This window comes from Plutella xylostella, chromosome 4, assembly GCF_932276165.1.
Source record: "Plutella xylostella chromosome 4, ilPluXylo3.1, whole genome shotgun sequence".
Classification (NCBI taxonomy): domain Eukaryota; kingdom Metazoa; phylum Arthropoda; class Insecta; order Lepidoptera; family Plutellidae; genus Plutella; species Plutella xylostella.
In genome coordinates, this window is record NC_063984.1 from 212,246 (window position 1) to 229,323 (window position 17,078).

General features: G+C 38.3%; 1 protein-coding gene and 1 long non-coding RNA gene across 2 annotated transcripts in view; one reads left to right on the forward strand and one right to left on the reverse strand.

Annotated features, from left to right (window-relative positions):
* LOC105384795 (neural cell adhesion molecule 1-A) overlaps nucleotides 1–17,078 on the forward strand; it is a 258,015-nt gene that overhangs the window by 14,466 nt on the left and 226,471 nt on the right. Inside the window, exon 2 of the mRNA XM_048630715.1 lies at nucleotides 8,182–8,391. Coding sequence (XP_048486672.1) covers nucleotides 8,310–8,391 — 82 coding nt within the window. The 5' untranslated portion in view covers nucleotides 8,182–8,309. The remainder of the gene's footprint in view (nucleotides 1–8,181; nucleotides 8,392–17,078) is intronic.
* Nucleotides 111–1,551, reverse strand: LOC125490702. The gene is made up of 2 exons (XR_007267851.1): nucleotides 869–1,551; nucleotides 111–479 (listed from the first exon to the last, which is right to left on the reverse strand). It is a non-coding gene; the product is annotated as an uncharacterized LOC125490702 (long non-coding RNA).

A 17,078-nucleotide genomic window follows, 5' to 3' on the forward strand; every position in this document is an offset into this window, starting at 1 on the left:
AACCCTAGTCAGGATTTATTATTTATCAACAACACACTAACTAGGTAAAATCTGTAAGTAGGTATGCTTGCATGTACAACAAAATTAAATGGTTATAAAAATATCATATCTTCTTTAGGTAAGTAAAACATTTATTAAACTTATACATAATAAATAAATTATAAAAAATATAAGTACTATTTACACACTATAACAGCATATTGGGTATTCTTAGTTATCAACTCTCACAATAATCAGTTCAAACTTGGCCTATCAGTCATCAAATTGGTATAGGCCTCTTATTATTATTATACCAAGTTTTTCAACTTTTTCAGCCAGTTCTGTGCCGCTCCTGCTAATTGTTTCACCACAAGGTTGCTGATGCTGATGTCATCTGACCATCTTCAGATGATCTCTGCCAACAGCTCATGTGTCTAGGCCATCATTTTCTGACCGCCTTTGTCCATCTTCTGTCTTGCCTACGAGCCAATTTCAATATTCTGTAACAAAAAAAAATGTTTCAGGAGATTTTATTTATACTTATGAACTAAGATTATAACTCCTATTGACATCTTCATCTATTCTATTCTATTCTGAGAGGGGGCGAAGTTCCTGTATGTGGCTCTCTCGAGTGGAACCTTTGTACATATCCCCTTGATTTCAGCTCAGCCATCCTAGCTCCAGAGTAAACTGGAGTAGCAAGCCTGGGTGTTGCAATAACATCTTCATCATAACCCATGACGTCCCCACTACTGGGGTACGGGTTTCCTTCCAAGGAAGGATGGGTTTAGGCCTAGTCCACCAAGTGGGCACGGTGCCATGTGAAAAGTTTTTTTGAGTTGTTTTGTGTACCCAATTATAATAACATGTCACAAATACTGGTACTTACCTAATGTTTTTTCCTTCCGTTGATTATATAAATATTATTCAGTCAGGCCGTGGGACAAGCATCGTAGATGATATTCCGTTGCGCCCGTCAGGATCCTGCCCGAGCTTTTGTCTCAAGGACTTCTAGCTCCTGGGTCCGGGTAGACGGTGGGTGGGTCATCAGTCAGGTGGCATGCTGTTTTGTTCTTCGTCTCATGGAGCCGGTGCATAGAAATCGTCTGCCGAAGAACTCCCAAGGAATCTGATCGTGCTTGGTCGGGAGCAAGCTCGGTCGTATATTATTTCATGTGACGATGTCCAAGAAACTCAAGAAAGTAGTTAATGAGCCAATATGAGTCTATGGGGTAGCGCAAAGCAAAGTAATATTACCAAAATATTACACTCAACGCACCAAACAGCGAAAATTTTCTTCAAATTTGACGTTTGGTGACATTTTAATTGTCAAAAAACCATAGACAATACAAACAACAACCACAAATGAGAGATTTTCGGAAAAAAATAACATTTGAAAAACCTATTTGCACAGAGCAGAAAAGTTACAGTGTCACTGGGACTAATGCCGAATCACGCAAATAAAACGAGTCCCATGTACACCCTATGCTAACATTTAAGACTGATATCAAAAAGTGACTCAATTTAAACAGTCACTTCACATGTTGTCTTATTATGGCCATACTAGCCGTGCAGGCTATTACTTGCTAGACGACTTTTATATCGATTTGAAGTACAAATATTTTTAATACAAATATTATTTAGTGAGTTCTGTAGTTATACAGGTATAATAGTCTATACCTACTGATACCGAATAGTGGCTTAATCATATGAAGAAAATTTTAATGTTTTTTTTTTAAAAAGAAGTATTTTTTAATGAAACGAATTATGTTTACGATAGGATTTGGCGTTTTGTTAACGTGTTGATGTGCTACACGCGTCAGTCGATGGCCGCGGTCGCAGCTATGTGAATTATTGATACTATTATACCAGAAAATTCCGATAATGAGCTGCGCAAAATATCCCCCATGTATTTATAAATTGTCACTGTTCATAATGATGGCACTTAATTAGCATTCCAGCAAATTCATTTGAGCCTTGATTGGAATGTTTGAGGTCCACGTCGAAGAATTAATAAATGAATTCAGCATGTTGTTATATATTTATACATTCAGGCGACAGGAGTCAGGCCGCGTCCCGGCTCCGGCTAAACTCGGCCTTAGATTCAATTACAACTTCACAAGCACTTCCGACTTGCTAAAAAAATTTGGGAGATTGAGGATGTCAGTAAACAAGATCCGATTAGCATGCGGCGCCCCCGCCGGGCCGCGGGGGCGGGGGACGCGGGGGCGGGCGGGGGGCGCGGGCGGGGGTGCTGGTCCTCGCAACTTCACTGCAAGTTCCTGCAACTCCGACTTGCGCCAGATATTCGGAGCGGTTTATGCGCCGAGCACAAATAAAACTTGCCCGGTGAGTTGAGAATATGCGTTATTGAATTTTAAAACGTTTTAGATTTGTATGGGTTGCGTCGGAGTTTGACGTGTTTGTTGCTCTCCGACTAGGCTCAGAAGTACACTAACTTATAAAATGAAAACACCAAACCGTAATTATACTTAACGTTAATTTAAAATGTAAATGTAAGGGCTGATGTTATTATCCACTATAACTTTGATTATTGTATATAGTTCAAATGAAATGATTCAAATCTACGACACCAGCCTACCCCCCCTCCCTCCACTTGCCCCGCTGTCGTCTCAACAAGATTCACAACTTTTATGGTCCAATTCGGATTTTTCATCTCAGAATAATTTGAAATTATAATTCAGCACAAGAAATCAAATCAAAATTCCATTTAAAGTTCCCATTTCAATATTAGTACGTCACACAGCTGCTTCCTATGCTAATAGCATTGTCGGTCAAAAGCCGATGAAAGTTTCAGGCAAACAGAGCCCTTTCATGTTTGGTTTGAATTTTTAGTTCGTCCGGATCCATTTATCACGCTGCCAACTCTTCCGATAATATGTTTTTATTCAGTTAAAAGTTGAACATTTATTTTTGATGGAGGTATTTATTTACATACCCTGTACTTATATTTGTTTCTGCTCAATGTTGTACAGGATGATAGCAAATCGATCAAATTACGATATAATATTTACCTATTTCTATCAGGTCATATACGTAACGAATAACATATATTAAAGTAAGAGTGTGACGTCCGTGTGTCCGGCCGCAGAGCGCGGCAGATGCGAGTCCCCGGAATAATGGCGCATTAAGATAAAGTGCGAGATAACGTGCACTCCCAGTTAACTACCGAGAACAACCTCCGAGATCTAACGGTTTATTGACTGAACTTTGATTTAAGATCTCGAAAGAATTACTATTAAAAATACACAGAAACCCAACTGCAGAAATATTTGTGTTTGGGTATAACCTGTAGTTCACAATCCCATAATTGAAACAACATAAAACGACTACGTTTGTATCAAAAATTATATAAAAGCTTGTAAGGAAATTGTGGAAAAACAAACAGGAAAAAGAGCGCAAACATGCGTACCGTTTAATTTCAATATAAATGGCTTCCCCACGCACATCGGCGGCTAATACCGCTCGCAGCGCGATGTTGGCGCAAGGAAGCGCTGCACAAACATTTACCCACCCACAGGGCGCTGCAGCGCTGACACACGCCAACTACATCGCTTTATGCATAAATCTATTTGAATTTATGTTAAACATGTCCTCACGACATAAGCCTTTACTTAGTGAAAGCCTTGTAAAGTTTCGTAAACATAGGGCAAATTGTGAAACCTGTTTAGTATCCAAATCAGGCAACCTATTTCAGATTGCGAACACCCTACAAACCTAATTTAAAAAAGCTTTGAGCAGCTTACGGGCGCCTTGTTTTTATTCCATTTTTTCCGACTTACAAAACTTAAGTACAAAGTGATCCAACTCTCGGGCTTAATCTTTAAACTTTGTACCGGCACACGCGGCCGATCGAACCCGGGACCGCTATTAAACCGGATATAACCGGATACAAACAATAAAGTGGCGCGATCCTCCGCCGCCCGCGCGCTCGGAGCTCGGAAGGGTTGCCATCATCAACATACTACCTAGGATTTTAACCCAAAGCGCGAGTTATGTTATGTATTATGTATATCGTAGATACAAGTGCTGTAAGTTAAAACTGCAATAAAAATAAAAGAAAACATAATATTTTAAATTTGTTTAAATATTTTAAGTTTGTCATATTTAAATGTCTTGTGCAAGTCACCCTTACAATATTGACGTGACAAATAAATAGTTTTTAGGTCGGTTCTCCGATTTACCGGCGGCGATATACCTCAATGACAAGACAAGAGAATGACGTTATTTGATATAAATTAATCCTGGTCGCATATACCTAGGTAGGTAGTTATGTATGTAATAAAAAACGGCGTGATATTTTATTAAACGATACTCTGCCATATATTTTCACATTTAATATTCTTTTCGAAGTAGGTAAATCGGATATACTTATTCTCAATTAATGATTGCGATGGCATCGAATGCGGGTCACCTTAATCCTCGCAATAAACTCTAAGCTTTGAGCCGTTCCGCGTTATATAGGCTACATTTTATCGCGAGGCAATTAAGGATTCCTTCCGAAAGGAAATTAAGAACCTTTAAAATCAAGGCAAGCGGCCATTAAGAAGGAAATAAAATAATTGCTTTCACAGAAACAATAACATATGGAGAAACATTAACGCGAGCATGAATTTATAAATACTTAAAAGAATATAACAAATATGTTACATTAAAACTTGTAAAAATAATTCGACACAATATTTGGAAGGTATAAAATATACCTTTACTAATAAGCTGCATCGAACATTTTTGGAATTTGATAGGCTTCCTTCAACAGGCGATATTTCAGTGGGGCGTCGGCGTCGGCAGTAAAACTTAGACGGCCTGACCGGGGCTCCAGGCTCGGCCCGGGGCACGCGCGGCGCCGCTAATATCGGTTATGTCGATGTAACGTATCGATACTCCATGCATCGATACTACCGGGCGCGCTGCCAGCGACGTCACTCGCATAACGATACTGACCCCAATTTTGTTGTCTAAATTAACGTTGGACGTAAAAAGTTGCGGCTCCCGACTATTCGGTTATCAATGTTTGCTTGTAGCTTTGTTTCAGGCCTCGTTCATGTTTTTAACTGAATTGGTGCCGGGTCGTTATCGGCCCTGCTTCCACTGCGAGGTACTCATTTTAATTATGAAAAAATGTCCATGATTATTAGAACGGTATTTTATGTAACACATTTCTCATATCTAATTACTAACATATTATTATCTATGAGTATATACAAATACGCCGACTTTCTGGCAGATATAAGTAGGTAACATAAATGCCAATAGGTAAACGCTATATTAAGGTTATCTCATAAATCTCATATTATATATTACAGCCCCTCTTAACCTACTTGAGCGTTTGGTTCCGATGATAATGTACAGGGTGGTCTTGTTATAGAGCAAATTATTTCCAATCCTGCCTCAGAGTCACAAAAAAGTTATAGGTGTTACGTTATGTACGACACGTTTTGCATGTTTTAATTTAAGTGTTAAGCGATAAAAATTACAAAATGTAAATGCAAAGATATGAACACATTGTTATGCTTTACAAATAAAAACAAAATTAATTGTGTGTACCGATATAAATTTAATAATAGGTTCCTAAACAGCTACTCTAAAATTTATTAAGAAAGTAAAGCTATATTATCCTGAGTGTTATAGGCATTTTTCATACGTCTTAAAACTACGCCAATTTTAGATAAAATAGGAAAAGGAGAATGCGTCAAACAAATGAAGGCTCCGCTGCGAAGTGGCCCGTGGCGGCGGCGGCGGCGGCTGCGGCCGAGTGCGCGAGATGAACTATTTAAATCTCGCATCTTTTAGCGCGAAACGAAACGACGCATGAATAAATGTTGTATTCCACAACGAGACTGCCTAGTTATCGCTAAATCGGGAGCAACCAAATTACTCACACACCCCTTTCGCGTCACTTGCGCCCTTATCTCGGGGCAGCAAGGCGCACAGTCCCGCGGCGCGGGCGCGGGGTAGCCTGGCCGCCGGCACGTGACACGGGTGGGTAAAACTGCGCGATCTCGAGATGTACGAGCTCCGAGAATCGATTTTAACTCGGGACGGTTAAAATGCAGTAATATTTGCGATTTTCGAAGCTCCTCCGCTGAATGAATTTGTGGAGATTTTTTGTTGAAGTGTTTCGGAATGAGATTTATTTCAACAGGTTGAAGTTAGGAAAACAACCTATGGCAGAAAAGGCTCATTTTAAATTTCTAGAATTCTTTACAAAGATCTGGGCTTAACTTTGCTGATCAGGGCCAAAGTCTGCGATGCAAAAGCATTTCCTCATGTAATATGATAGTAATGAGGCTGAAACGTGGAACTTCACGTGAGGCTGCCGACATCTGACATTCTCCACTATTGGAAAAGCCATCGCTTTTACATAATTTTATTTTTAAAAATAAAGAATAAAATGAAAACAAAACAAATAATAAGTAGTCATCGATGTTACATTGTATCGAGTACAGAAATCAAATCAAATGTGCCTCGTAATATTCAAATTTAAAATTGCAGCGCGCGGTTTCACCTCGGGCTCCATTTTTATAACTCTCTAAATTTGTAAATAAACCGCCACATCCAGATAATCCAAATTGCTTTCAGAAGTAAACTCCATTTTGAGAATGTCGAGTTATCGACATCACCGATAAACTGGGAACAGCTGAGAAATGTGCAAATATTAACACATTCTGTATTTATGTTATTAATATTGTTTAATATCTATACCGTAGCTACGGATATTCGCATTGTATGATGTACCTATATATTACACGTCGGAACTATGCATTTTACAAGTGTTATACAATCATAGGAATATATAAGTCAATGCCTTAAGGCTGATTTTTCAATAGTCAGATAATTGTTATCTGAGGTATAAAATTTTTGCTATCACAATCTTATGTACCTGTATTTCAGACATGACAACATCATAATTATTCCCCAGATAACTTTTATAATAACTATTGACGAATTAGCCCTTAATCACATCACTTATTTGGAAAACGAAACGAATGAAGGGTATCAAAGTAGAAAGACCACATACCTAATTATGCATTAAAAAATCAGATATATAATAAAAATGTTGTTTATTCATTCCTATTACATTACCTATATTATGAACCTCTTCGTTCTTAATGAATGATTAAAAGCAGCATCAGTCGCGCCGGACCCCCGCAAGTCGTCACGTCCGGAACTATAAAAGCGCAAGGAAGGCTCAGAACAGACTAAAGGATTAAAGCCTTAAACTTTATGCCTCCGTTGCGTTTCCCGTATTAATTACAATTTTCCCAATTTAACTTGCCAAGGATTAACTTGTGCTAAAACACGAAGTTCGTCGCACATAACTTGTTTAATTTCACACTTAAGATCGGGAAAGAGGATTGTTCAAAGGAACTTGCGAGTTACCTTTATTACTGAGTCGGCAACACTCGGCGCCGCCGCCGCCGGGACACGGGCGTACTGAGGTCATCATCGTGATACTTTTATTTGCGAAGTTGTTTTTAAAACTATCTATGTAGATGATCATTACATGTTGCCTATAATTGTATTGTGGTGATCATTCGTATCTTATAGTGTGGAATGTTTCGATAATGCATAGGAATGTTCATCAGCAGGATGATTGCCAACCTTTGCTAGGAGACGGCACTAGAAGAAGAAGATAGGAATGTTAGTGCAAAATTTTAACTTATGTTTTCTGGAGTCAACCACTAAACCCCGTAATATTTGTTTACAATAATCGTTTCTTTATATCGACATACCTAGATCAGGTTGGCACGATTATTATAATATTGTAATATAAGATAATTACCAACGCATATTTTACCTTCCTGTATGTACCTATTTGCCTAGCGGCATACTTTTCCCGCCTACGCAGCTTTAATTACAACAAAGACCTATATATTTGATAATTAAGACCAACATGTAGGTGTAAATGCTTTGTAATTGTAAGATTGATATTATTACCGTGTGGGAGAATGAGGATACCATTAGTAAAGGAACCTCATGGGCGGTGACACAATGATATACGAACGTAATTTAGTAAAACTCCGATACACACTAAGCTATGACTCAAGCGTATAGGCGGATAGTTTATCTCATAAGTACCGGCACACCTTCGGATTATTACATAAATATCTGTATTCAGTTTATTCACAGATCAATTTTATTAGTAGAAACATAATTAAGACTTTTTTTTGGTTTCAGCGCCATGAAGAGACTTTTACGGGGCGTCCGCCTGCGGGTGACCTGAGCCCCTCCCTCAGTCCCTCACACCTTAGGCCCGCGCGCCTAGCGAGCCCAGGCGCCTAGCGAGCCCAGGCGCCTACGGAGCCATGGCGCGGCTGCTGGCTCTAATGCTGGTGCTGGGGTGTCTGCTCAGTTGTGACACCAAGACTGTCATGCAGGACAAACTAGGTCAGTGGCTACATTACCTTAGAATTAACCTATTGATATGCGGTAATAGATTATTACCTAATCTACTTAAATAGCTCCTTATGACTACATTCATACACGATTTTGAGTATCGTAAAAAACGTGTCTGAATATCCACAATCATAAAAAATATAAATAGTACCTATGTTATGGTTGGCCTTTATTCAATTCCCTATATATGTGTTAATATTTACAACATTTACTTCTCTTGACGAAATATAATAAAGTAATAACCTCTAGCTACTTTCTTACAAAGTCACGCCCCCATTACGGGTATATTAGGTATGAAAAAGAAAATATACGCTGCTACCTTCATAATAAATAAGGAATAGTTTATATTCCTCACACTTGTCGAAATACAGGATTGGTCTCATTATTCCGTATCAAGGATAATCGTCGGGAATCAGTATCAAAGCCGGTGTTGACCCCAATCCTTAGCTTCACTACAAACACAAGAGGCATTGAAGCAGTCTGGGGCCTAAAGGGGCCTACAGGGGCCTATAGCGCCCTCTGGCGTGCAGTATCCGACACGTCGACCGACATCCGAGAGATCCACAACTACTGCGATTTAGATTACAATGGCGGAATGACCCGGCTGCGTTCACTGCACTTGATCGGAAACGTGCTTCCTTATTGATGGCGTGCGTTCATTCATTTTTACTCTAGGAATACGGATTTTCGGTAATAACGGTAATTTTGTTGTTAAAACGTTGATATTAAGCATGAAAATACGATATTTTAAATATTGAGAAAAATATGTTACATAGCTCCAGGCAACATTTGTTTTGTACCTGCTGCATTACTAACTTTTAATTATCACCCACAGTTGCCCATAAACCGGATAGTCACGTATTGCACAGAATGTGTATATCACTATAAAAGTAACATGAAAGTTAATAGTTATTTTATAATTATGCAAGTAGTAACTTTTACAGCTTCGTTAAAACACTTTGTAACGAAACCTTCCGCAATCGCGGTAGAAAAAAATATTTTACAGCCGATACTAAACCTTATGTAACATTTTTGTGGTAACTGTAGCTTCTAAGCATGCAGGGACAAACGTACCGACCGACATACGAAAAAAAACATGTGAAAAAACATGGAAAGGTAGTCGCGGTGTAGTGGCTTCGGCTAGTTCCGTGCGAGTGATCAAAGAACTTATGGCTCTGAGAGCACACACACACACACGCGCTGCTTACATACACACACACACACACACACACACACGGGGCCACATTGCCCGCGGAAGAGCTACTCCGGGCGACCTCAATCGATGCGGAGTGCCTTCTGCTGGACCTCGCTCATCTTTGATGTTTGCTTTCATTTCTTTTGTTGTGATTCACAGTTACTTGAGGCAGCCGGCTACTTCCCTTCCCTAAGGTTTGTTTGTGTAGTGAGAAAGCGACATCGCTATTAAGGGAATGTTTAGTTTATAAATACAAGTTGATTAGTTGGTACTGTACTGGCTGAATTATTAAAGGGTGGAATTTCATCACTGTGAGACCTGATGTTTATTCATTTTACTATACAACATTTCCCACCATACATGGAATGTGAAATTATTTTGTTTTGATTCAATAATAACTGTTTCCTAAACGGTTTTCATTCATGTTACGGAAATAAACGTTATCCATGTAAATCGATACAAACGTTTCATTACAATGCGTGTATCGTTTCACGGAGCGGCTGGAGTACAATTTATTTATTACGATTGAAAGCAGATGGTAGTTGCATACGTTTATGTCCAATTCCGTTTACCTATACATAGATAGGTATACTTAATCTAGCTAATAATTCACAAAGTGCAACTCGAAAAATTACCAATTCAGAAATAAGTCTTGACAATATGTACTATCCTATGCTATGTAGATACTTCCATATGGATCACATACACACCGAATTCCCCATTCTCAATATACGATACGAAACAAAACCCATAAACTGTAACAATTTACAAAAAACTTAGTACTTAAATATGTCAGATTTTGCATTTTTTCCTTGGGTTTTCACGATATTGTCATGAAAGTGGAGCCCTGGCCCGTTACTAGGTCAAGGGGGAGCGATGCATGTTTTGGAAGTATTTACGAATAACCTTAGATACGTATACATGTGTATGTAGCAATTTTCGCTTGAAGCGGCCTTTGATGTGAAACGTCGTATTAATTGTACTTTGAATAATAAAAATGTTTTTGTAAGTAATGTTATCGCTTTTTGCCTTCTATGTATAGTGTACGCTGTGATTGAAAATGTTCTTCTCGGCAATAATATAGAAGTATAGGTGTAGTAGAGGTGACTCACCTGGACCAATACACTCGCGAGTAATAATAAGTACCAGTGACAGCACTAAATTACTCCTAAATGGAAAACGCCATCTCCAATATTGAAGTACATTTTCACAGCTCATCAGAATATTACCAACTAAATATAGAATAGAATAGAATAGAATAGAATAGAATATTTATTCTGAAAATACTTAATGCTAAATGTGATTTACAATAATAGGTCAACTCTTAATGCTAAAGGTAGTTTAAAATGCTGATCTGAACTAGGAAATAACAGAGTTTTTCCTGTATTTCAGATGGAAAAGCTCTAAATTAAACAATTTTAGAATCTAAATTAAATAATCTTAGAACAGAAAATATTAAGTAATCTTACTTTCTAAATGTTTTATGTTAGATTTATTATAAACAAGGCAATTTATGTTAGGTGTAGGTAATTATATAAGTTAAAAGTATTGTTTAGTTATACACTAATAATAATAATACAATATGAATGTTGTATTCTAATTATAAAACATTTTTTTGGAAAATTCGTGCAATATGTTATCGGTATTTAATAAGCGGAACTTTTTCGTTGCTCGCGAGTTTATTAATAAATAAGTTATCACTGATGGGATGCATGAAAGGAGCCACCTCGAGTGACAGCCAAGTCAGCCAAATTCACCGATATTTTAATGTTAATCTAATTAAAGGCGAATTAGAACTAATCGGCCTAACTGGTCCTGTCACCACCCCACGGTGACAAAACCTACCCCGGCTGTAGTGTGTGTTTGTACCGGACACGCTTTTTATATTATTTACTAAACTATTTATTATTATTTTGTCATGGATCGTAATATCTAGGTACTTATTAAATGTATTTCTCAATAAAACAAACATTTTACTTCCTACCAAAACAACGTAAGTATCATGTTTAGTTAATAAAGCTTAAAAGTGGCTACAAAAACCTTATACGTAGATATCTATAGACGACCTTACGATACCGTGTTGTATAATTATTCAATACCCTGTGGGCGTGTAGTCTGAACCATAAGTTTTATAAACTGTATGAAATATTAAATAGGCTTCATGTTATTGTGGAAAAAAATAACATGTTAAAAATATGAATAGGTACCCGAACAGTAATCGCTTTTAAACGGCAGAGTCGATTAAATAAAAATCAAAACATGTCACAAAACCATCGTTCAGTCATATAAATAACGTTGTTATAATTATTCAAACACAAATACAGACGGAAACACTTGACAAACTCATAGCATTGTTTTTTCTTAGGATTTAAGAGTAACTAAAAAAAATGCAATAAGTTACATGAAAAAGCTTTAACCTCGGGATAGCGTGCCAGCGGTCATTAATTTTATCGGATATCAAGCTAAGATACTCTGTTTATTTACAAATAAAACTACGGCTTTTATTTGTGTAACTCTCTGGCGAGATACAATCTGCTTTCATTATTTTCTGTTTGATATTATTTGTTATTTGTTAACCTCCGCCGCCTCATTATATTTGAACAGACGCGGCGAGAGCGGACCGAACTTCTACAAGAAGCGGCACAGTTTATTTATATGAAGCGCCGTTTAGAAATAATGGAGTGAGTTAAGCTTTTATTATTAAAGTTATTTTCAATTGTAGGTATTGTAGAGATTGTGAATTATGTACAAGGATTACCGTAAGTCGCTAACTGTAACAAACATAAGATACATGTGACACGGAACATAATGAGGTTAGTTTCGTACACCCATAGGTATATAACCGTTATATATGTATAATATTATACCTATGTATTGTATAATTCGTATGTTATATTTATATTTAGGAATATGTTCATAGTCAGCCCCCTACTTACAACGCGGCCTAGCTTGGCTTCCATTCTACTAAATATGCTTAGTAAATTTAATGCTTATTTTAGAGAAATAAAATACATATTACCGTGTCCAGCCACCACCCGCTATTACTGTAGTCGTCAGTCAGCGGACAGGAAGCTTTGACTACGATTGTGTGTTCGTGGTATCTCCTGGCCCTCTTAGGCATATTCATAACAGCCGGCCACCACTGCCACTTCTGCTTGTAAATTTTAAGAGCAATATCTCTTACTGTTTATAGTTATCTGCTACTTATCTTAATATGAAATCATGTTGTTTAGTAGAGCCCCCGCCGCCGCCGCCGGCCGCGCCCGGCGTGCCCGGGGCGGCCTCGCAGGCACCCAGTTATATAAATCTAATCTTCTATCCGCGAGATCACTGATAAACTGCCTAAATGGTTCGTCTACGGGTTATTTTATATTAAAAAAGTAATTCTACTTCATGTTCACGACGTAGAAATTGAAAAAAAATAAGTCTTCAATATTTAAGTAGGTACTTAGGTAAATACTAACAGTGGAAATTTTCACTTCGTATTACAAAAAACCTTTCTACAATTTAATTGTTTGTCCAGTGATGAGTGCGATGTTATGACACATTTGAACGCAACATTTGTTTTATACATCGAGTCCGCGATGTTCTATGGTTTTATATTATATATCTACAATCGTTCAGTATTCAGTATTTCAATACTTCGTACATTCTTTCGTAAGTGCACATTTGATACTTCAATGACTGACAGACCTGAAAGCTGTTTTTATAATTTAGAATTTGTTCAAATTATATGTTATGTGATATTTGTTAGGTAATAAGATCACATTATATTTAACTTTAACTACATGAGCACACTGAAAGACCGTAAGCTTCAGGACGAGCGTTTTACGTACGTTTAGCGTACTGAATCTAGTATAAATAGGACAAGTCGTACAATGTAAGGATACAACGGTATAATATTAAGATATCACTGCACACCGTCCGCGCCGCTGCCGCCGCCGCCGCTCGCTGTCAACTTATTTCAATACCCGACTACCGCTATGAAAACACAAACTGATACTGAATAAGGCTGTAAGCGGCTATCACAGCTCGTGCAACTTGCACACTGCCGTTGTTTCCTATTTTTTCCTGAACTATTCAGCAGAATGAAAGTGAATAAGAACTGTGCCTCGCGAGCTGCCTCAGCGGCGTGCGCCATGTATCGCGATGGAAACTTTCTAGTACACAGCGAGCGGCGACTGCGAAGTACCGCTGCATTATGTAGCAGCGAGCCGCTCTCATTGATACACGCTGACAAATGCATGCACATAATTTAGATAACGACGGTTTGTTAGAATACATTGTCAGGTAGTTGTTTGTATTCTTAGCACAACCGCAGTGCATCATAAACAAATTATTTCATCTCTTGGTTCTTATAATTATTACATGCTCACATTTATTTAACAGGAAAAACGAATGGTAAGTTAGTAAACTTTCCTAAATTGCACTATACACAACGTTAATCTATATGCGGGTAATATTGCGGAGGCGGGGGCTGCCCCACTGCCTCGGTGGACTTCTTCACCGCTCTCATTGTTTTATGAGCTCCGCGGAGATTATTGCTTCCTCACTTCACTTTTTCGTCACTCTATTTCATTGTTTTTTACACTTCCAGATGTTATGTTTACGAGTATGGCTTTTTCAGTGTTAGGGGAGAACTCGTTGAGAGTTTTTTTGTTATCCACTTAAATGTTATTGATTCGAGCAATTTTAGCCATTGTTTTCTTGTTTAATACCTTATAAGTAGAGCAAAAATTATATTGAAGACCGACGGACTCTTATACACCTATCAATTAATCATAAATTGTATGTACAATGCCTTCTACCTATGCATTTAAACATAAATACGAAAGCTATTTTTCCTTATAGAGGTTACATCTAAAAGCTTATCCTTGACATAAAATCACATTTTAACTTTTCGGTAAAAAGTGCAAAAAAACTTTGTTTTCGGCGGCGGCGACCCTCGCGCGGCCCAACCGCTTATTACTACTTTTAATTTAACAACTCCATAACTTGACCTGGCTTAGTTCACGGAAACGACTAAAAAGTGCCGCCGGAGCAATTAAATGTGAGCCTTAATTCTGAGCTTTCATTTGAACTTTTGTTACTATGACTATTGAAAGCTTTTACAAGATTTTAATTTTAATGTTGGATTAATGAAGAAAGATCGTAAAGTTTTTTTTAAGTATTTGAGTGTTCTTAATTTTTTGTGGACCTTCTTGAATATAACTTTTGTGAAAATCAAAACAAGGTATAAAGTCCTACTTCTAATTACTCTGATACCTACCAGGTGTTCTTACAGTAAAGCAAAGCATCGTGAGGAAACTTGCACATCTAAATTTCTAGATGTGAATGCCCTAAGGGCATTCTACTCATTCCAAAACGGCGATACGGCTCGCAACCTATCACGTGCACTCATGCTTATGTATCTACAGCGAAAAACGGGTGGCTATAACGTTATTCTGGAACAGCGGAACGCATTATTCTGCAAAAAGGCACGAAGATAATTAAGATTTATGCTGAAATAAACAACGAAGCAAAACTGTCTCTTCACACACTGCCACTAGTATTTACATGTAATTCTACAAACTAAAAGACATATCCCGAAGTATAATTGAGTTCCCGGAACAGACACATCACACGACTACTCTCGTCTCTGTTTCTTTGCAAAGGGCGAAGATAATGAAGATGGATGCGGCAGGTCGCGCGATAGGTAGCGTGACTCGCTGAAAGCCGCGCCAATCAAACATGGCTCCGGAAGAGGAAGTGACGTCATCAGACGCGAGGAGTGACGAAGCCAGCGATTGTGCGTACGGATGAATACATTCATTCGTAATTCGGAATCTTTGTGCAAATAACGCGACACGTTTTGGGCGGGATGGAAAATGTCGCGAGTTGATATTTGAGACACGAAATTCAAATGAAGTGTTGCCTGTAAGTAGGTAGTAACCATTACCTACAAATTAAATGATTAAGAAAATACATAATTATTATACTCCTGCTAATACCAAACTCTATCTTACCTTAAATTGCTTTTAAATTAACTGCTGCGATTCGCCTAGAAGGAAAATAAATAAGTTCATAACAAAAGGAGCAAGCAACTATAAAGACCCGAATATACAATTCCTAGCTGTCCGTCCAGCAGCAGCGGTGGGGAATGGGGGGGGTACATTCTAAATAATACTGTTGAAATTCAACACGACAATGCACAGCCCGCGGCCGCCTCAGTGCTGACCCGGCGCCGGAGCGAGGCAGACAGCGATTTTTGACGTCATTTTATTTTTAAAAAATAAAAAAAATATTAGTACGAGTAATTAGAAGTATGGTAAATGTATATAGGTTGAACACTGTACCAACACTTTGACTTCACCTAGATCATCGTAGCAAATTTTTTAATCGCATAAACATTTCGGTCACTTGTAGTCCAGCGTAGAGGCTTTGTAGCACGGCGTAGCGCTCTTGTAATCCGGCATAGCTAGTTCGTAGCGCAGCGTAACGCTTCTGTAGCACGGCGTAGCGCTTGTGTAGCCCGGCGTAGCGCGCTACCAGTCCAGCGTAGTGAGTTTGTAGCCGGCGTAGCATAGTTTTACTCGTCGTTGTACTTGTTGCACAGCATAAAGCTTGCACATAATCAAGATTGATTGATCTTTCTTGATCTAAGAGCTGACCTTATGTAAACATGATAACAATAAGAGTCCGAGCCCGCTGCTCCCCGCGCTCGCCGCCGCCGCCGCCGCCACCGCTGACAAAATTGCATTTTGATTGTATTCAGTCGCGCGCGCCGGCGGACACGTTTATAAGACATTATTGCTTTTAACTTTAAAATGTATAAGTATTCCGAGCGCCGCCCGCCCGCTCTGTTACAGCTGCGGTGCCATTGTACTGGACTACTGTGCACATTGTGCTACTAACATTTATTTGTCCTGCTTTGTAATATCTGTGGACGGTTCTTTAGCATAATATCTAAAATTTATGTTTCAAATTTTACGGCACTAAAACTAAATACAATTATGATGCTTAGCGGTGCCAAAAACCTTAGGCATTTTTTCAATATGCGTAAATTACTACTTTGTTTATTATGAGTTTTCCTTGTTGTTGACAGTTGACATTTTCATGTGTTTTTACTTTACAGCCTCGTGGTGAGTAGTACATTACCGTTAATCGAAATTGAGCATGCATTTAATATGACAGCGAAATTTTCACTAAAGCTGAAGTTATAGTTTTAAACACGGGGCAAACTCACGCCTGAGTGAAATTTCGCCAACAATAAACATAAAAGTTTTCAAATATAGTTTCTCTCGGCCACAATAACAATGATTTAAAATACGAAACAAAGGAGAGCGCCGTTTCTTGCCTCCGTCGTTTATTTTCATTACTTAAGTGTACGTTCATTATTCCATAGCGCCGGGTTACTCTCAACTCATTAAAATTGTGTTATTCTCAGTAAGCTCGCGTCCCGTGCTTGTTTTGTTTTGATACTGGATAATACAAACGAGCTAAT